General features: G+C 49.7%; 1 protein-coding gene across 1 annotated transcript in view; it reads left to right on the top strand.

Moving 5' to 3' along the window:
* The window catches only part of prdm14 (PR domain containing 14), a 41470-nt gene extending 20089 nt beyond the window's left edge, over positions 1 to 21381 (top strand). Inside the window, exon 10 of the mRNA XM_038808470.1 lies at positions 21083 to 21381. Within this exon, the coding sequence (XP_038664398.1) occupies positions 21083 to 21294 (212 nt within the window). The 3' untranslated portion in view covers positions 21295 to 21381. The remainder of the gene's footprint in view (positions 1 to 21082) is intronic.
* Positions 21382 to 21978: the final 597 nt, after the last annotated feature.

The raw sequence follows: 21978 nt of genomic DNA, 5'->3' as shown, positions 1-21978 counted from the left end.
TATCATGTTCAAAACCTATCCTGCCCACTGTCTTCAAGAGTGGTCTTCTTGCCTTTGGATATGATTAGGAGTGCGATTTCCTCCTCCCTAACCCAAGGGCCCTGAGGCCAAATGGGAAGCATCATTACTCTCATCCTGGTTGAGATCAGCTAACATGTCATAGATTGAGGATTGCATCTGGGACTTTCCTGATCTCTGTGATTCAACTACTCAATGCCTTAATGAGTTGATCCACCAGAGAGCTGTATAACTGTTTGAAGGCTTCCTGTCTCAAAAGGGATTGGTACCAATTATTCCACTTCTCTGTCACCAGAACAACTTCTGCTTTAATGGCAAGCTGTGGTCCATTTTTAAAAAAAAATTTAGAGTGCCCAATTCATTTTTTTCCAATTAAGGGGCAATTTAGCGTGTCCAATCCACCTACCTTGCACATCTTTGGGTTGTGGGGGCGAAACCCACGCAAACACGGGGAGAATGTGCAAACTCCACATGGACAGTGACCCAGAGCCGGGATCGAACCTGGGACCTCGCGCCGTGAGGCAACAGGACTAACCACTGTGCCACCGTGTTGCCCTGCTGTGGTCCATTTATAACTATTGTGTCAGATTCCCCAGGTCAACGTATACTACAAACTTCATGTGTGCCAGTGGTCTATTTAAATGAATGAGCAGGATTCCTGTTACAGAATTGGCACACCTAGCCTTTTAAGCAGCTGACACAAGGTGAGTCTGCACAGTGGGCCAGTTCAACTTGATTTTTGCAATATTATAAATTTGGTCAAAAGTAATAGTGTTAATAAATAGAAAAAATATCTGCTGATGTGTGAATATAATTGGCAAGACAAGTTTTTAGTTGCTTTTGTGACAGTCGTCTAGAGTAATTCTGGATAAAACTATTTTCAATCTAGTATTGTTCAATGAGGCAAAGTTAATGAATAATGTCATACTAAAAGATCCACTGGGAAATAGTGATCATAATGCATTTGAATTGCACACAAAACAACATATTCCAATTACACACATGAATCTTAACCTTTAAATCAATTACATAGGCATGAGAGGAGAGCAGGCTAAGGTTGATTGGGTAAAAGGTATGGTGGTAAATATACAGTGGGAAACATTTAAAGAAGCAATTCAAAATGTTTGATAAAAATACATTCCATTGAAAAGCAAAAACTCAATGAGAAAGATCCATCCATGGTTTACTCAAGAGATAAAGATCAGTGTTAGATTAGAAGAAGAATCCCATCAAGTCCCATTTAGTGTACCAAATTTATTTTTCCCAATTAAGGGGCAATTTAGCGTGGTCAATCCACCTACCCTGCACATCTTTGGGTTGTGGGGGCAAAACCCACGCAAACAAGGTGAGAATGTGCAAACTCCACACGGACTGTGACCCAGAGCCGGGATCGAACCTGGGACCTTGGTTGCCGTGAGGCAGCAATGCTAACCACTGCGCTACCGTGCTGCCCCATTGGACAAATATTTTGAGTCTGTCTTCACAGTAGGAGACCTAAATTACAAAACAGAAATTAAGGATAATCCAGGGGCTAATAGGAGTGAGCAAATTAAGGTAATTAATATCAGCAAAGAAAAAATGCTGGAGAAATTCAAGGGAGAAAATCTGACAAATCAACAGGACCTAATGGCCTACATAGAACATAGAACAGTAGAACATAGAACAGTACAGCACAGAACAGGCCGTTTGGCCCTCGATGTTGTGCCGAGCAATGATCACCCTACTCAAATCCACGTATCCACCCTATACCCGTAACCCAACAACTCCCACCCCCCCCTTAACCTTACTATTAGGACACTACGGGCAATTTAGCATGGCCAATCCACCTAACCCGCACATCTTTGGACTGTGGGAGGAAACCGGAGCACCCGGAGGAAACCCACGCACACACGGGGAGGACGTGCAGACTCCACACAGACAGTGACCCAGCCGGGAATCGAACCTGGGACCCTGGAGCTGTGAAGCATTGATGCTAACCACCATGCTACCATGCTGCCCCCAAACATCCCCCCAAACATGCCCCCCTTACATCTAAGGGCAGCACAGTAGCATTGTGGATAGCACAATGGTTTCACAGCTCCAGGGTCCCAGGTTCGATTCCGGCTTGGGTCACTGTCTGTGCGGAGTCTCCACATCCTCCCCGTGTGTGCGTAGGTTTCCCCCGGGTGCTCCGGTTTCCTCCCACAGTCCAAAGATGTGCAGGTTAGGTGGATTGGCCATGATAAATTGCCCTTAGGGTCCAAATTGCCCTTAGTGTTAGGTAGGGTTATGGGCTTATGGGGATAGGGTGGAGGTATGGGCTTGGGTAGGGTGCTCTTTCCAAGAGCCGGTGCAGACTCAATGGGCCGAATGGCCTCCTTCTGCACTGTAAATTCTATGAACTATGAACTTCACAATACCATGGGTAGATAGAACATCAGCAGGTAGAAAATCTGTGGCTGGATTCTCCACTGTCAGGATTCTCCGTTGCGCCGGCAACTCTCCCATGCCTGGGGATTTCCCAATGGCGTAAGACTGCCCACAATGGGAAATCCCATTGGCAGGCTGGCGGGGCGGGAATCCCTCTGCCAGAGAGGGTGTGCCACATCAGAAAACTGTTGCGGCGGGACGGAGAATCCCATCCCTGGTGTTTGCCGAAGGAAAGTCTGAACAGGTTGATTCAGCTGCACACAAAGGTGGCCAGCAGGGTAAGGGCAGCAGGGTGAGGGCAATGTTAGGCACATTTTAGCATTATAACTAGAGACTTGTATCCCATGCTCCTGTGGAGACACACCATTTTTCATTTCCAGACAAAGTGAAAGATGGCTCAGTTGATCATCACAGTGCAGGAACAGACTGTAGGCCAGATCTGCACCACCTATAATAAAACCAAGACCGCCTTGCACACAATGATCAGGTTTGGCATATGCCATGGTCTCTTTGGAACCATATCATAAGCATTTTCAAATGAATGGGACAAAGGACCAGTTGGCCCAGTTCCCAAAGTATATGGCCTTGCTCTTGCCTTGATTCTGTTCTGGCTCCCAAGACCAGTTCAAACTGATCATCAGTCTGTGAACCAACAGTGGATCTAAGGAGAAGATAGTAATGTCATCCATATGCAGAGAGGTTTTGACCTGAGTGATTCGATCGCCTGTGATTTTTGCTCCTCTTATCCTTGCATCCTTCCTTATGAACTCAGCAAAAGGTTCGATAAGCACACAAATAACTCCAGAGGAGAGAGGACAGTCTTGACTGATTCCAGATTTGATTGGAATGCTTTCTGATTCTCATTGATTGAGTAAAACTGGACGCTAGATATTTGTGGAGAGCAGTTGAATTGAATTGTGGATTCCCTCCTCAAACCCCATTTTGAAGAGCACGTCCTTCATGCCAGTTTGCAATATTATGACAAAGGCCTTCGCCTGAGCCAAGCTGATGAGGCAGGTGTCCACCCTATATGCGATGTATTCCTGAATTGTGCGCGGCAACCCAAGATCTTTCTGCTGTGTACAGCACATGCCTGCGCAGGGAAGATCACTGACTCCAGAGAAGACTAGACCCAATAGGCAATGACCTTGGGCAGAATTCTTGTCGTTAAGCAGTGAAATACCTCCCAATTTTTGATTTCCTCTCTGCTTTCTGTTTGTAGATGAGGGCAAGCTAATGTTCTAGACTGATCCCCCATAAGCTACAAATATGTCACATTTGTAAATGTGTATCTGGTTCTGCAAATTGGAAACTTCTGATAATTTTTAAAAGTTTAAATAAAAGTCAACGAGGAACCAAACTAAATACAAATATAGCATAACAAAAGCCTATTGTAAAGATATATTGTCAATCCTAAGATACTTTCTTCAACTTTCCTGTCACAATTTTTTAAAACCCTCTCATTTTATAATAATTGAAAGTTCCTGCAAGCACCAGCTATTTCCACTGCCTCCTCCACATTTTCAATATATTCATGGTATTTTTCATTGACATCTCTGCAGATTCACACCTTTATGAGTACACTTGTTACTGTTATCCCCTCCGTTGTCATCACACTGCCATTTATCTTGTGTTTCTAGCCTGGGAACCTGTAATTAGGGCAACTGCTGTTCTGGAAATACAAGGGATGGCACCTGAATGAATTTCTCCAGGATAAACGTCTATGGTGACATTATTTTCAAATCTCCATCGGCAAAATTGTTATCAAATTGGAAAACTACTGCACTTTTTAATTAGACCTCATCACACAGGAGTTGCCATCTCTGCATCTTTATTGTGTTCCTGAGCCTGTGTGCAACATGTGTTGGAGTGCGCAACTCCCAGCACTCTATGTTTTTTGTTGCGTTTGTTCAGTCAATTTTGTAGTCGACTCCCCTGATCATCCCTTCTTTTCCCCCAACCAATCGAGCTCCTGCATCAGTTTATATTGCATCACATTGGATTCATGCAAGGATACAGAAGGGACTCGTACCCTGATGTTACGTGTTTGGAGGAGGCTGCAGTTGTTCTGATTGTAGGCAAAGTGTTCACGTTGTATATGGAGATGCCAGAGAAATTGGAAAATTGCAGCTGTTACAGCCTTGTTCAGAACGATAAACCAAGCTAGCCTCGACCAGCCAGTTTAACCCAGCAGTGGGAAAGCTTTTAGAAATGATATCCAGGACAAAAAAAAACAGTCTCTTTGACATAAATGCAATTATTAGGGAAAGCCAGCAAGCGGCGTGGTGGTGCAGTGGTTAGCACTGTTGCCTGTGGCGCTGTGGACCCGGGTTTGATCCTGGCCCTGGGCCACTGTGCTAACCACTGCGCCACTCTGCCGCCCTTTTCTCTCCATGCCTGCATACCCAATTCATTTTTCAAATGAAGGGGCAATTTTAGTATGGCCAATCCATCTAACCTGCACATCTTTGGGTTGTGACCCACGCATATACGGGGAGAATGTGCAAACCCCACACAGACAGTAACCGGAGCCGGGTTCGAACCCAGGTCCTCGGTGCCATGAGGCAGCAGTGGTCATTGCTACTTTAATGATCTGCCTGATGGACACTTATAAGGTTGTAAAAACAGCAGTTACTTTTCAAAGAACGTTTTTGAATCGGTATTTTTTCCCCCAGTTCCACACTTGCCATTGTTATTATATGGCTCCTTGATTATGTACATAATACACACTAGGTGAATGGGTATGAAAGGGAGATGAATTGGCATTGGGCAGAATTTTCCCGCCTTGGCAGGACAAGATTTCATTGCTCTTCAAATTTTCCTCTCCTGCTTTCGACGATGCCCATCACTGGGCGGGACCAGAAAGTATGGAAGTCGTGGGGAGTGAGTGGTGAAGCTAGAGTGCCTATCTGCTTCCCCCCTCCCCCCCCCCCCCCCCCACCCCACACAACCCAAAGATGTGCAGACTAGGTGAATTAGCCACGCTAAATTGCCCCTTAATTGGGAAAACAATAATGGTCGGGATTCTCCGACCCTCCCACCGGGCCGGAGAATTGCCAGGGGATGGCATGAATCCCGCCCCGCCGTCCCGATGCCGGCTGCCAGATTCTCCGGCGCTGGTTTTTTGGCAGGGGCGGGAATCGCGTCACGCCGGTCGAGGGTCGTTGGCAGTGGCCCCTCGGCGATTCTCTGCTCCGTGATGGGCCGAGTGGCCGCCCGTTTTCGGCCGGTCCCGCCGGTGTAAATCAAACCAGGTCCATACCGGTGGGACCTGGCTCAGTGGGCGGCCTACGGAGTCCTCGGGGGATCTGGCCCTGGCGGGGACCCCCACGGTGGCCTGGCCCGCAATCGGGGTCCACCAATCCGCGGGCGGGCCTGTGCCGTGGGGGGCACTCTTTCCCTCGACGCCAGCTGCCGTAATGGTCCGCCATGGCCAGCGCGGAGAAGAACCCCCCTGCACATGCGCTGGGATGATGCCAGTACACGCTGGTGCTCCCGCCATGCGCCAACTCGCGCCAGCCGGCGGAGGCCCTTCGGCACCGGCCTAGCCCCCGAAGGTGCAGAGGATTCCGCACCTTCCGGGATGCCCAACACCGGAGTGGATGACGCCACTCCTCGGCACCGGTACAGCCCACCCCGCCGGCTAGGGGAGAATCCCGCCCAATAATTGGGTACTCTAAAATTTAAAAAAATAAAAAATCTTGAGATTTCTATACAGAGTAGATAGACAAAAACCATTCCCATTGGTGGAAGAATCGAGAACGAGAGGATATCGATTTAAGGTGATTGGCAAAAGAACCAATGGCAGGATGTGGCACAACTTATTTTGTTAGGATCCCGGGTGACCAACTACTTGCAATTTGTAAAGGTGTGTGGAAAGGTGACTGCACTACAGGAGTGATAACACTGACAATAGTTATCTTTTATCATAGAATCCCTACTGTGCAGAAGGAGGCCATTCAGTCCACCGAGTCTGCACCAACCCTATGAGAGAGCACTCTACACAGGTCCAGTTCCCCGCCCTATCCCCATAATCCCATAACTCAACCTGCGCATCCCTGGAAATTAAGGGGCAATTTAGCATGGCCAATCCACCTAACCTGCGCATCTTTGGGCTGTGGAAGAAAGTGGAGCACCCAGAGGAAACCCATGCAGACATGGGGAGAACGTGGAAACTCCACACAGTCACCCAAGGGCAGAATTGAACCCGGTTCCTGGAGCTGTGAGGAAGCAATGCCACACTGTCAAACTTTTATGGTCAAACAAATTTTAATTTAAACACAGAAATAACCAATTAGCATCAAAGAATAGCTTTACAGATAATAGTTACAACAGTTCTTAAGTAAAATGAAAAACTTTACGTAACTCCCTGCACTTGCCAGTGTACAATCAAATTAAGCAAACCAATATGGTTCAAATACCACTTATAAATAAAGTTAGCAATCAGGTTACTTGCTTTTCTGTGGGAGGAGTCCTTGGAGAGCATAATTCAGGAGCAAACTGAAAGACAACTCTTGGTAGATTAAAATTCTATGACAAACTGAAACTACAGACCGACCTAGCTCCTCCTTAATTATATAATCTGTACCCAAAGAATGGCTTTCTTTTGTCTCCTCCCATAAGATGACCCATGACCTGATTAGCCAGGACCAAATGCAATGGGCGGGATTCTCCGACCCCGCGGTGAGCCGGAGAATCGGCGGGGGGGGGGGGGGGGGGGGGGGGGGGGGTGGTGCGAGAATCGCGCCACGCAGTTCCAAACGCCGGCTCGCTGGTTCTCTGATGGCAGTTTTCGGGCGCCTGCAGGATCGCCAGCGCGCCGGTTCGGGGGTCGTTGAAAGCGACCCCTCCCCGGCGATTCGGTCAAGTCCCGCCGGCATGGGTTATGTATGGTCCCACCCAGCGGGACCTCGGAGTTCTGTCTGCAGGGGCTGTCCTGGTGGGGGGGCGGCGGGGATCCAACCCTGGGGGGCCTCCACGGTGGCCTGGCCCGCGATCAGGGCCTATCGATTGGCGGGTGGGCTAGTTCCGTGGGGGCCTATGTTCCCCTGCGCCGGGCCCCTGTAGGGCTCCGCCATATTGCCTGGGGGCCGGCACGGAGACGGGAACCCATGCGCATGTGCGAACTTGCAACGGCTGTGGAACCCGCACCGGCCGTGGTGTGCCGGGTTTCAGTCACCGGAGCCATGGACACCACACCGGTGCCGTACTAGCCCCCTAGGAAGGGGTGGATAACTGCCAGTTGAGGTTCGTTGGCGCTGGAGTGGCTCACGCCACTTTTCACGCCGGCATCTGAACTTGGCTGCAGGAAAATGAAATGAAATTGGAGAATTTTGGCCACAATCCCTCATAAATTATGTTAGCCACAGGGACCTCCAAACCAAAACAATATTCTATTTATTTCAAATAAAGTTAGAGTGGGCAGCACGGTGGCGCAGTGGGTTAGCCCTGCTGCCTCACGGCGCCGAGGTCCCAGGTTCGATCCCGGCTCTGGGTCACGGTCCGTGTGGAGTTTGCACATTCTCCTCATGTTTACGTGGGTTTTTCCCCCACAACCCAAAGATGTGCAGGGTAGGTGAATTGGCCACACTAAATTGCCTCTTAATTGGAAAAAAAATGAATTGGGTACTCTAAGTGTATAAAAAAAATAAAGTTAGAGTACCCGATTCATTTTTTCCAATTAAGGGGCAATTTAGCGTGGCCAATCCACCTACCCTGCACATCTTTGGGTTGTGGGGGCGAAATCTAAGCGGACATGGGGAGAATGGGCAAACTCCACACAGACAGTGACCCAGGACTGGGATCGAACGTAGGACCTTGGCACTGTGAGGCAGCAGTGATCACCATTCACCACCGTGCTGCCCATACAATATTATTAGTCACCTATCTGTAAACAAGTAAATGCTTCACAAATCAATCAACAGAATACTCACCCTGCAAAATCACTTTTATATTCCCTTAACCACAACTTTAACAGACATACTGGCTGCATGCATCTTAAACCTGTTTTTTTAATAATATTTCTGCAACAAGTATAAAACATAAACATTTCTTACATTAATTTTATTTTATACAGTGAGTGTTTAGGTTCTGGAATGTGCTGCCCGATAAGTGGAGGAAGATTCAATCATGGATTTCAAATGGAATTGGATAAGCACCTGAGAAAAGGGTTACATGGGAAGGGGTGTTGCACTAGCTGAATAGCTCTTGGCAAGAAAGCCAGCTGAATGGCCTCTTTCTATGCTGTAACCAGTCTATGATTCTATGTTCTGTACCAAACCCGTAGGTGGGATTCTTTGGCCTCCCGCCTCGTGTTTCACAGAGTCGGCATGCCATCCACTGGCAATGGGATCCTCTGTTCCCTCTATTGTCAATAGTTCCCAGTGAAGCCACTGCACGCCACCAGGGGGAGGGGGGGGGGGGGGGGGGCTGGTGTTGGGCTGCCGGCGGGGCCAACGAATGGCTGGAGAATTCTTGTCCACATGTCTGCAGACAGCGGCGTTCCATAGAAGCATTTAACAGTACCCTGGAATAACTGCTCATCTTTAGCCCTCCACCATGGAAAAGTATCTCCTTATTCCTGCATTCCACCGCATCTGTCAATCAAACTCAGTCCTCCAATGAGCAGCATGAATGCACCTGCAAATAATTACATTTTCCCCCTTAACTGATCTCCCCCCCCCATGCTCCATCCTCCTCACCTCCTGTTACCCTGCTCTGTAGCAGCAGCCACAGTGGTGCTACACTGTGAGCTTTCACATGAAGTATTGACAAGCTAGTCAGCTATGCAGAACATTACAGATGAGCCGCGTCCAATCCAGCTGACATCTACAAACACACACTTTCCACTACTGAATAGGCATCAAGAACACAGAATCTTCTGCCTGATTTTCCATTACAAGGACAAATGATGTGTACCACTACAATTGCTGCCTGTTTAATATCTGTTAACTTAGCCGAGCACAAGAATTGAATTTGATCTCATGATCTGGATGACTCAACACTATAATGGGGTTGTGCAAAACTTTTACAGGTAAGTAAAATAATTAATTTTTGCCACAAATCTCTTCAGACAAGAATGTCTATGATTTCAGATTTCAGTTTATCTGGCAATTGCACACCAACTTTTAATGGTAATGGATATTCTTCTGAATGAAAATTGATTTCCAGTGGGCCCCAGTTTGTCCTCAATCAATTTAGGCAAGTACTGGCCAAGTTCAAGCATCTGTTTAACTTTTTTTTAAATAAATTTAGATTACTCAATTATTTTTTCCAATTAAGGGGCAATTTAGCGTGGCCAATCCACCTACTCTGCACATTTTTGGGTTGTGGGGACGAAACCCACGCAGACACGGGGAGAATGTGCAAACTCCACACGGACAGTGACCCAGAGCCCGGATCGAACCTGGGACCTCAGCGCCGTGAGGCGGTTGTGCTAACCACTAGGCCACCGTGCTGCCCTGCATCTGTTTAACTTAAACATGACTCACGACCTCAGAAGGGGCAGGGCTGGGGAGGGAATTCCCTCCCCCCACAATCTTTCAGCACCCAGTGATTAGGACATTGGCAATCTGGGATGTGCCACACAGGAAACAAACAGGCCACATGCAGCCAGCGTTCCCATCAAGGTTCATGAATGCACCGCAGCGATTTTAAAGGGATCATGCAGTGCAAAAAACCGGCCACATATAGCAAAGAGAAATTAAAGGGAACGTGGCTGGATTTGCTTTAACATCGTCCCATTTTTTATTTATTTCCACTGCCCTGAAAATGAGGCGAGATGTTATTATATTTCTGGCCGGTCGTCTTGGTAATGGTATGAATAGATGTCAGTACCACATTTCCTCTCCTACCCCTCTCCAGCCATAGTGGCAGGACATGTAATTAAGTCACCTAATCTTGACCTTGGATACTCCAGAAAGACCAGAAAATCACCAGTGTCTTCCACTGTGATCCTGCCAACAGAGCAGAGCTGAGACGTTACACTTTAAATTTGCTATTACTCACTAAACACCCATATGTTTATGTTTAAGGGGAAGTTGTTGGGGGGGGGGGGGGGGGGGGGGGGGTCTACATGAGAATCATGAGTAGCATTTCTTTAAATAGAAAGGAACTAATACAGATTGTTTGATTGTGGTGTTCGCTTCTGCAATGTTCTCTTATAAATTGTGCTAAAAACCAAGATACATAGTGAGGCAGCTGCAAACATTTCATGTGTCAATCATGTATCTGATTATCAATTGCAAGGTATATACGGGCAGCCCAGTGGCACAGTGGTTAACACTGCTGCCTTACAATGCCAGGCACCCGGGGTCAATTCCAGCCTAGGGTCACTGTCTGTGTGAGTTTGTACATTCCCCCCATATCTGCGTGGATTTCCTCTGCATGGTCCAGTTTGCTCCCATAGGTGAAATATGTGCAGGTTTGGTGGATTGGCCTTAGTGTCCAAAAGGTTACTGGGTAGGGCACGGGTCTGGGTGGAGTGCTGTTTCAGAGGGTTGGTGCAGACTGGATGGGCCGAATGATCTTCTGCAGGGAACCTATGACATTAATTTCCAGGATTCTCCATAGGAAAATATTGCTCTTGCCCTTATACAGCACTGCTGCTTTAGTTGATATCAAAAAGATATAAAATTAATTATGATATAATAATAATCTTTATTAGTTCACTAGTAGGCTAACATTAATACTGCAATGAAGTTTTAAAAAAATAAATAGAGTATCCAATTCTTTTTTTTTCCAATTAAGGGGCAATTTAGCGTGGGCAATCCACCCACCCTGCACATCTTTTTGAGTTATGGGAGTGACGATTCATGCAGATAAGCGGAGAATGTGCAAACTCCACACGGACAGTGCCCCGGGGCCGCGATCGAACTCTCACTGCAACGAAGTTACTGTGAAAATCCCCTAGTCACCACACTGTGGTGCCTGTTCAGATACACTGAGGGAGAATTCAGAATGTCCAATTCACCTAACAAAGACGTTTTTTGGGACTTGCAGGAGGAAACCCCGGAGCACCCAGAGGAAACCCAAAGCAGACACAGGGAGAATGTGTGAATCACCAGTGCCAACCACTATGCTAGATAGATGGGGGGGGTGGGGGTGGGGGGGGGGGGGGGGGGGGGGGGGGGGGGGGAGAGATAATTGATAAACTAATCAAACTTAGAAAAGATAAATCCCTAGCCTGGAATAAGAAAAGGAAATATTGTCAGAGAACTGGCAGCCTACTATTGTGATTCCGAAATCAAAATGAGGAGATAGAATAAATCCAGGGAATCATCGACAAATCAGTATAATATTGCTGACAAGAAAACTAATGGAATCTTTCATCATAGATGTAACAAAAAACAATCTAGAAACTGAAAATATCATAAATAATGGTCAGCATGGTGCATGGTAGCACTGCTGTTTGGTAGTTCGATTCCCACCCACCTTGGGTCACTGTCTGTGCGGAGTCTGCATGTTCTCCCTGAGTTTCTTCCGGGTGCTCCAGTTCCCTCCCACAAGTCCTGAAAGACGTGCTGTTTGGTAATTTGGACATTCTGAATTCTCCCTCTGTGTACCCAAACAGGCACACAAACAATGACCCGGAGCTGGGATTGAATCCTGGTCTTCAATGCCGTAGGCAGCAGTGCTAACCACTGCGCCACCGTGCTGCCTGGCAAATGAACTTCAATTGAAGTATGCAGTGGTACATTTTGGTAGGAAGTTAAACAAGGCCATATACAGGGCAGCACGGTGGCACAGTGGGTTAGCCCGGCTGCCTCACGGCACCGAGGTCCCAGGTTCGATTCTGGGTCACGGTCCGTGTGGAGTTTGCACATTCTCCCCGTGTTTGCGTGGGTTTTGCCCCCACAGCCCAAAATGTGCAGGCTATATTGGCCACGCTAAATTGCCCCTTAATTGGAAAAGAATAATTGGGTACTCTAAATTTATTAAAAATAAAACAAGGCCATATAACTGTTGGAAAATCCGTGGCCAAAGTGGGTATTGGTATACAAGTCGCTAATTAATCAGGCTAAGAAGGCCATAAAAACGCAAAGACGGTAGTGGGGTTCATTTCTGTAGGAATATAATCAAAAAAATGTTTTAAACATGTATACAACCTGTTTTGGATCACACAAGGAGTACTGTGAACAATTTGGATGCTGGAGTAATATTTTTTTTTATTGGAATTTTTTACAGAAAATATAACAACAAACAATGAAAAGCAACAATATAACCCCATAATAACTGTAACACCCCCAAGACCGTATCAATGCATGTATCACACCCCCCCCCACCCCCCCAAACCCAGTAAACAACAAGAAAACTTAAAAATAAATTAAAATTAAATAAGCAAACATAGTCATCGTCCCCCCTTCCCCCCCCCCCCTCTTCCCCCCTCCCCCCCCGGGTTGCTGCTGCTGCTGACCCCGTACCCTATCGTTGAGCCAGAAAGTCGAGGAAAGGTTGCCACCGCCTAAAGAACCCTTGTACCGATCCTCTCAGGGCGAATTTGACCTTCTCTAGCTTAATAAAACCCGCCATGTCATTGATCCAGGTCTCCACGCTTGGGGGCCTCGCATCCTTCCATTGTAGCAAGATCCTCCGCCGGGCTACTAGGGACGCAAAGACCAGCACACCGGCCTCTTTCGCCTCCTGCACTCCCGGCTCCACCCCAACCCCAAAAATCGCGAGTCCCCAGCCTGGCTTGACCCTGGATCCTACTACCCTCGACACCGTCCTCGCCATCCCCTTCCAGAACTCCTCCAGTGCCGGGCATGCCCAGAACATATGGGCATGGTTCGCTGGACTCCCCAAACACCTGACACACCTGTCTTCGCCCCCAAAGAACTTACTCATCCTAGACCCGGACATGTGGGCCGGTGCAGCACCTTGAATTGGATGAGGCTAAGCCGCGCACATGAGGAGGAAGAGTTAACCCTCTCCAGGGCATCAGCCCATGTCCCATCTTCGATCCGTTCCCCAAGTTCCCCCTCCCACTTAGCTTTCAGCTCCTCTACTTTTTTTTAAAATAAATTTAGATTACCCAATTATTTTTTCTATTAAGGGGCAATTTAGCGTGGCCAATCCACCTACTCTGCACATTTTTGGGTTGTGGGGGCGAAACCCATGCAGCCACGGGGAGAATGTACAAACTCCACACGGACAGTGACCCAGAGCCGGGATCGAACCTGGGACCTCAGCGCCGTGAGGCGGTTGTGCTAACCACTAGGCCACCGTGCTGCCCTCAGCTCCTCTACTGACGCCTCCTCCACCTCCTGCATTACCTTGTAGATATCAGATACCTTCCCCTCCCCAACCCAGACCCCCGAAAGCACCCTGTCACTCACCCCCCTCGCAGGAAGCGAAGGGAATCCCTCCACCTGCCGCCTAGCAAACGCTTTTACCTGCAGATACCTGAACATGTTTCCCGGGGGGAGCCCAAATTTCTCCTCCAACTCCCCAAGGCTCGCAAACCTTCCATCAATGAACAGGTCCCTCAGCTGTCTGATGCCCGCTCTGTGCCAACCCTGGAACCCCCCATCAATATTCCCCGGGAAGAACCGATGGTTCCCCCTTAACGGAGCCTCCATCGAGCCCCCCCACTTCTCTCCTATGTCGCCTCCACTGCCCCCAAATCTTGAGGGTAGCCGCCACCACCGGACTTGTGGTATGCCTCGTAGGAGGGAGCGGCCATGGCGCCGTTACCAGGGCCCCCAGGCTTGTATCTCCACAGGACGCCCTCTCCATCCTTTTCCATGCTGCTCCCTCCCCCTCCATCACCCACTTGCGCACCATCGACACATTGGCCGCCCAATAATACCCCGAGAGATTGGGTAACGCCAGCCCCCCACCATCTCTACCCCGCTCCAAGAAGACCCTCTTCACCCTCGGGGTCCCATGCGCCCAAACAAAGCTCATGATGCTGCTAGTCACCCTCCTAAAAAAGGCCCTAGGGATAAAGATGGGCAAACACTGAAAGAGGAACAAGAACCTCAGAAGAACCGTCATTTTGTCGGACTGCACTCTACCCGCCAACGATAGCGGCACCATGTCCCACCTTTTAAATTCCTCCTCCATCTGCTCCACCAGCCTGGTAAAATTAAGCTTATGGAGAGTCCCCCATCTCCTGGCCACCTGCACCCCCAGGTATCTGAAACACTTCACTGCCCTCTTAAACGGGAGCCTCCCAATTCCCTCCTCCTGATCTCCCGGGTGTACTACAAATACCTCACTCTTGCCTAAATTTAACTTATAGCCCGAGAAGCACCCAAACTCCGCCAACAGCTCCATCACTCCCGGCATTCCCCCTTCTGGGTCCGCCACATACAACAGCAGGTCGTCCGCATACAGCGATACCCGATGTTCCTCCCCACCCCGCACCAGACCCCTCCACTTCCCTGACTCCCTCAACGCCATAGCCAGAGGTTCAATCGCCAGTGCAAAGAGCAAGGGGGACAGGGGGCACCCCTGCCTGGTCCCACGGTCGAGCCTGAAGTACTCCGATCTCCTTCCATTGGTAACTACACTCGCCATTGGAGCCGCGTAGAGCAACCTCACCCATTTGATGAACCCCTCCCCGAATCTGAACCGCTCCAGCACCTCCCACAGGTACCCCCACTCAACTCTATCAAACGCTTTCTCTGCATCCAGCGCCACCACTATCTCCGCCTCCCCCTCCACCGCCGGCATCATAATAACATTTAGCAATCTCCGCACATTCGTGTTGAGCTGCCGTCCCTTGACAAATCCTGTCTGGTCTTAGTGTATCACCCCTGGCACACAGTCCTCTATCCTGGTGGCCAGGGTCTTCACCAGCAACTTAGCGTCAACATTGAGGAGCGAGATAGGCCTGTGTGATCCACACTGCAAGGGGTCCTCATCCAGCTTCAGGATCAGAGAGATCAGCGCCCGCGACATCGTCGGGGGCAAAGCCCCCCCCCCCCCTCCCATGCCTCATTGAAGGCTCGCACCAACAGGGGGCCCACCAGATCCGCATACTTTTTATAAAATTCCACCGGGAACCCATCCGGCCCCGGCGCCTTACCTGACTGCATTTGACCAATCCCCCTGACTTGCTCCTCCAACTCTATCGGCGCCCCCAGCCCCTCCACCAGCTCCTCTTGAACCCTTGGGAAACATAGCCTGTTCATGAAGCTCTCCATTCCCCCCCCCCCCCCCCCCCCCCCCAATCGGTGGCTCCGACCGGTACAGTTCCTCGTAGAAGTCCCTAAAGACCCCATTTACCTCTGCCCCCTTCTGCACCACATTCCCACCCTTATCCATCACTCCACCAATTTCCCTAGCCGCATCTCGCCTACGGAGCTGATGCGCCAACATCCTGCTCGCCTTCTCCCCATACTCATATACCGCGCCCTGCGCACTCCTCCACTGTGTCTCCGCCTTTCTGGTGGTCAACAAGTCGAACTTGGCCTGCAAGCTACGCCGTTCCCCCAGCAACCCCTCCTCCGGTACCTCCGCGTACCTCCTATCCTCATCCAGGAGCTCCCCCACCAGTCTCTCCCTCCTCTCCCTCTGGGCCTTGATGGAGATCAGCTCCCCCCGGATCACTGCTTTCAGAGCCTCCCAGACCATCCCCACCCGGACCTCCCCCGTGTCGTTGGTATCAAGATACCCCTCAATACTTCCCCGGACCCTCCTACACACCTCCTCATCAGCCAGCATCCCTACATCCAGGCGCCATAACGGGCGCTGGTCCCGCGCCTCCCCCATCTCCAGATCAACCTAGTGCGGAGCATGGTCTGAAATTGCTATGGCCGAATACTCGGCATCCTGCACCTTCGGGATCAATCCCCTGCTCAGGTCGAAAAAATCTATTCGGGAATAAACCCTATGGACATGAGAGAAAAAGGAATACTCCCGCGCCCTCGGCCTCCCAAACCTCCAGGGATCCACTCCTCCCATCTGGTCCATAAACCCCCTCAGCACTTTGGCCACCGCCGGTCTCCTACCCGTCCTTGAACTGGACCGGTCCAGTGGGGGATCCAGCACTGTGTTAAAGTCTCCCCCCATGATCAGGCCCCCTGCCTCCAGGTCCGGAATGCGGCCCAACATGCGCCTCATGAAGCCAGCATCATCCCAATTCGGGGCATATACATTAACCAGCACCACCTTCTCTCCCTGCAGCCTACCCATCACCATAATATATCTGCCCTCCTTGTCCGACACCACCTCAGACGCCTCAAACGCCACCCTCTTCCCCACCAGAATCGGCACCCCCCGGTTCTTCGCGTCGAGTCCTGAGTGAAAAACCTGCCCCACCCATCCCTTCCTCAGACGAACCTGGTCCGCCACCTTCAAGTGGGTCTCCTGGAGCATAGCCACGTCCGCCTTCAGCCCCTTCAGATGAGAAAATACCCTAGTTCTCTTAACCGGCCCATTCAGCCCCCTCACGTTCCAGGTGATCAGCCGGATCAGAGGGCAACCCGCCCCCCTCCCCCGCCGGCTAGCCATAGCTCATCGACTGCTCGCCCCAGGCCAACGCGCCCCGCCCGACCCGTTCCCCATGGCGATAACGCCTCTCCTCTACCCCCCCCGGCCCACACCAGCTCCTTCCTGGCCATTCCAGCAGCAACCCGGTATCCCCCCACCCCAGGCTAGGACCCCTCCTAGCCGCGACGCACCCTCCATGGTACTTCCGTGAGTCAGCTGACTTCTGCTGACCCCGGCAACTCCCGCCAAAACCCGTCCCCTCCCGACATGGGGTCATCCCCCTCTTGCCACACCTCCTTGGCACCGCTTCAGCGCGGGAAAGAAAACCAGTAGAGGCCACGTCCCCACCGCCGGCTCCACCCCCACTGCCCCGCAGCGCTGGAAACCAGAGGAAAGCCCGCGCTTTCATACTGCCACACCCCACCCTTCTGACGCAGCTCCCCAAAATCCAGTTTCACCCCAACCCCCAGCCCCGTACAGAAGAGAAAATAAAAAACACAAACCCCCAACATTCCCCACATAACCCAAAACCATACCCAACAGACCCACCCGGAAACAGAGCAAAAAACCAGCATAAAAGAAACATGTCAAAATTACAAAACAGCAACAGCAAAAAAACAGCAACGGCCATAGTGTGCCCCCAGACCATAGTTCGAGTCCAGCTTCTCCGCCTGTACAAAGGCCCACGCCTCCTCCGGGGACTCGAAGTAGTGGTGCCGGTCCTTATATGTCACCCACAGACGCACAGGCTGCAGCATTCCAAATTTGACCTGCTTGGCATGAAGCACCGCCTTCGTCCGGTTGAACCCGGCCCGCCGCTTAGCCACCTCCGCACTCCAGTCCTGGTAGATCCTCACTACCGAATTCTCCCACTTGCTGCTCCTCTCTTTCTTGGCCCAGCGCAGCACACACTCCCGGTCACTGAATCGGTGGAACCGCACCAGCACCGCCCGCGCGGGCTCATTTGTCTTGGGCCTCCTGGCCAGCACTCTGTGGGCTCCCTCAAGCTCCAGGGGCAAATAGAAGGACTCCGCTCCCATCACGAGCTCAACATCGTGGTCACATAAGACGGAAGATCCGACCCCTCCAGCCCCTCCGCCAGGCCCAGGATCCTCAAATTCTTTCGCCTCGTGCGAAAGTCCAGCTCCTCCAAGCGGTCTTGCCACTTTTTGTGAAGTGCCTCGTGCAACTCCACTTTCCCCACGAGGACCACGGCCTCCTCCTCCCGCTCAGCGGCCTGCTGCTGCAACTCCCGAATGGACACCTCCTGGGCCGCCTGGGTCTCAAGCAGCCTGTTGGTAGTCGCATTCAGGGAGTCCAGCAACTCAGCCTTCAGCTCCGCAAAACAGCGCAGAAGAGCAGCTTGCTGCTCCTGCGCCCACTTCCACCAGTCCTCGGGTGTTCCGCCGGCCGCCGTTTTGTCCTTCTTCCCCCGCTTTTCTTGGGGAGCTGCTGCAGCCTTTTCCTTTGCCCCACTCTGGGTGAGCACCATAAATTTCGGTGAATGCTCCTCCAAACACCTTCCCCCACCGGGATTTGTCGAAACAGCGCCGTTTGGGGTCCTCAAATAGGCCCGAAAGTCCTTTCGTAGTGGGAGCTGCCGAACGTGCGGCTTAGCTCCGCATAGCCGCAACCGGAAGTCGCTAGAGTAATATTTAAAAGGATGATACTGAATGATTGTACCTATCAGCTAAGATTTTTTTAATATATAAATTTAGAGTGCCCAATTTTTTTTTCCAACCCAGGGCCAGGATTCGAACATGGGTCCTTAGAGCTGTAGTCCCAGTGCTAACCACTGTACCATGTGCCACTCTATCAGATAAGATTCAACAGTCTGGGACTCTTTTCTCTAGAAAGGGGAAGACTTTGACCTGACAAAAGTTTTTAAGATTATGAATGAAGTTATGAAAATAGATTTTTAGAAGATGTTTCCACTTACAGGGGAAGACCAGAGGTAGTAATCATAAATGCAAGATGGTTACTAATTCACAGAATTGTTTCAGCACATAAGGAGACCATTCAGCCCATTGCGTATGCACCAGTTTACCAAAGGAGCAATTTACTTAGTGCCAATTAACTCAGGAGAAACATTTTACATAGAGAGTGGTTAGTGTGTGGAACTGCTATTCCAAGAAATAGTTGATGCAAATAGCACAGATATGTGTAGGGGAAACTAAATAAACACATTATAGAGGATGGATAGAGGGATATAATAATAATCTTTATTGTCACACGTCGGCTTACATTTACACTGCAATGAAGTTACTGTGAAAAGCCCCTAGTCGCCACATTCCGGTACCTGTTCAGGTACACTGAGGGAGAATTCAGAATGACCAAATTACCTAACAGCACGTCTTTCGGGACTTGTGGGAGGGAGCCGGAGCACCCGGAGGAAACCCACGCAGACAAAGGGAGAACGTGCAGATTCCACACAGACAGTAACCCAAGCTGGCAATGGAATCTGGGATCCTGGAGCTGTGAAACAACAGTGCTACCCATTGTGCTACTGTGTTGGCCACGGATATGTTAATGAGTTTCGATGAAGAAGGGTGATTGGAGCTAAAACACTGGCCGTGTCACCTGTTAGGCTGAATGGCTTGTTTCTCTTGCAACCTGGGCTAAGATCAGTTAACTGAGTTCAAATCAGGAATCGATCTGAAACCTTCTGATGTATATTGTTTAGTATTGCATTGGGCTCTGTCTTTATCTGCAGTATCAACAAGCGGCCTAACTTTAAAGATAACACATTGGCTGCCACACTCGCTTCAATTACACTGCAATATTCAGCAACTGGATTTGGATTTTGTTTATTGTCACAAGTACATGAAAAGAAAAGGAAATAAAAGAAAATACATAATAGGGTAACACAAGGTACACACAATGTAACTACATAACATCGGCATCGGGTGAAGCACACAGGGGTGTCGGGCTAATGAGGTCAGTCCATAAGAGGGTCGTTTAGGAGTCTGGTGACAGTGGGGAAGAAGCTGTTTTTGAATCTGTTTGTGCGTGTTCTCAGACTTTTGTATCTCCTGTCCGATGGAAGAAGGTGGAAGAGTGTGTAAGCTGGGTGGGAGGGGTCTTTGCATATGTTGCCGTTTTCCCCAGGCAGCGGGAGGTGTAGATGGAGTCAGTGGATGGGAAGCACGTTCGTGTGATGGACTGGGCTGTGTTCACGACTCTCTGAAGTTTAATCTGCACGCTGTCGGGAACTCAACTCACTGGGGCAGAGCATTGCTAGTCGGCCAATGACGCGCCAATGGCGTTAGAAATGTGCTCTGCCCCCAATGAGTTGAGTTCCCGAGGGCGCGGACCATATGTGGTCCCAGCGGTCAGGAACCCGGCATGCCGGCTGCGGACATTATCTAGCGCCGCCACACTAATCTGGTAATCTGGGATCCGTGCCGCTGGCTGAGGGGGGGGGGGGGGGGGTGCTAGGACTGGGGGGGCTGATGGGGGATGGGCTGTTGGGTCGCGGTTGGCAGGTTAGGGTTCGAGCATGGCCGGCGCTATGTTTTCCGGCTCGACCTGTGCAGGTCGTTAGCCCTGCGCATGCACAGCCCGAGACTCGGCCATTTTTCTTTTTTTAAACAAATGAGTACCCAATTCATTTTTCCCAATTAAGGGACAATTTAGCACGGCCAATCCACCGACCCTGCATATCTTTGGGCTGTGGGGGCGAAACCCACGCAAACACGGGGAAAATGTGCAAACTACACACGGACAGTGACCCAGAGCTGGGATCGAATCTGGGACCTTGGTGCCGTGAGGCAGGAATGCTAACCCACTGCACCACCGTGATGCCCCTCCGGCCATTTTCGCCCTGATCCGCGGGAGTTTCACGTGGCGCCGGTGCTAGCCCCTCACTGGTACTGGAATCAGTGAGGGGTTCATGCCGATTTTCCTGGCGTGACTGTCCCACAGATTCTCCGTTCGCGTCGGCACTTTGCCTCAGAAATGGAGAATCCAGCCCAATGTTTTCCAAATGGGAGGGGGACAAAATTGGAAAAAAAAAGACAAATGAAACAATTTGCCTCTCAACTTCTAGAAATGATGGAAGTTCAAAAAAACGGTGTCTGATATGTCTAGTATCATGAAGCGACTCATTCCTTAGGCCACAGACGATCTAGTCACCTTGATTTAAAATGTTGATTTATTTTTTTCTGGAAAATTAGTTTCTATTTATTTCTAACATCTCCCTTCACTTGTTAATCAGATGCGAGGCTCCAGGTAGATGCTGATGCCACCCAGGAATTGCACCGTATGCCGATCAATCAAGTGGACACTGTGGATGGAGATTACCTTTACAATTCAAGTGAGGAGACATTGGCAGCCCCACAGAATCCATACAAAGAGGAAAGCAGCCCCTACCGAGCTACTACAGGAGGCACCATACTGCACAACGATGGCTACAGACCCTGGAATTAGCAAACCATCGACGATCTAACCACAGACTGACAGAAACTTGTAGAATGTATTTGCTAAATTACCGCACAAGAGCAGATGGTTCCTTTCCTGTTCTCGGAGTTATCAAATTGATGAAGTGATGCAGTTTTTAAAATGATATATAAATATTAAGTTTTTGCACACTTCTCACAACATAGATCCTTTCAATTTATTTTGCCAAGGTATTGATATCCAAAATGCACACTGTGGCTTAGATTTGCACTGATTGAATCTATATTGAGAATTGCACACATAACAAGGAGTCACAGTAAAACTAAGGAAGTGAGATTATTTGTAAACATGTAGTAAGATTTGAAATCTCTTAATTATAAGTTGAATAATATCTTCTCAACCTATATTAATGAATATATTATAAGATACAACATCATAATTAAATACTTCTAATTGCACAGTAGATTTATCCAGTTAGCCATTTGGGCCAGTGAGGTCCCCAATTTGATCCTCAAATTGAGTTAGCTGATCTTACACCAAGCCCCAGTAGCCTGATAACAATTGCCTTCCAACACCCCAACGACAGAAAAGCCGGTTAAAGTTAGCAGCCACGTGTGCTATCCAGCAATCTGCACAGCTGGATATGCAGATGTGGATGTCGAGTGAGCACAAGGTTAGAACAGCTGTGTTTCTTCCATGACCCTGTAGCCTTCC

The sequence above is a fragment of the Scyliorhinus canicula genome, chromosome 10, assembly GCF_902713615.1.
Source record: "Scyliorhinus canicula chromosome 10, sScyCan1.1, whole genome shotgun sequence".
In the NCBI taxonomy this organism is placed as follows: Eukaryota; Metazoa; Chordata; class Chondrichthyes; order Carcharhiniformes; family Scyliorhinidae; genus Scyliorhinus; species Scyliorhinus canicula.
Note: the sequence above shows the minus strand (reverse complement) of the source record. Positions and strands in the feature narration are given on the sequence as shown.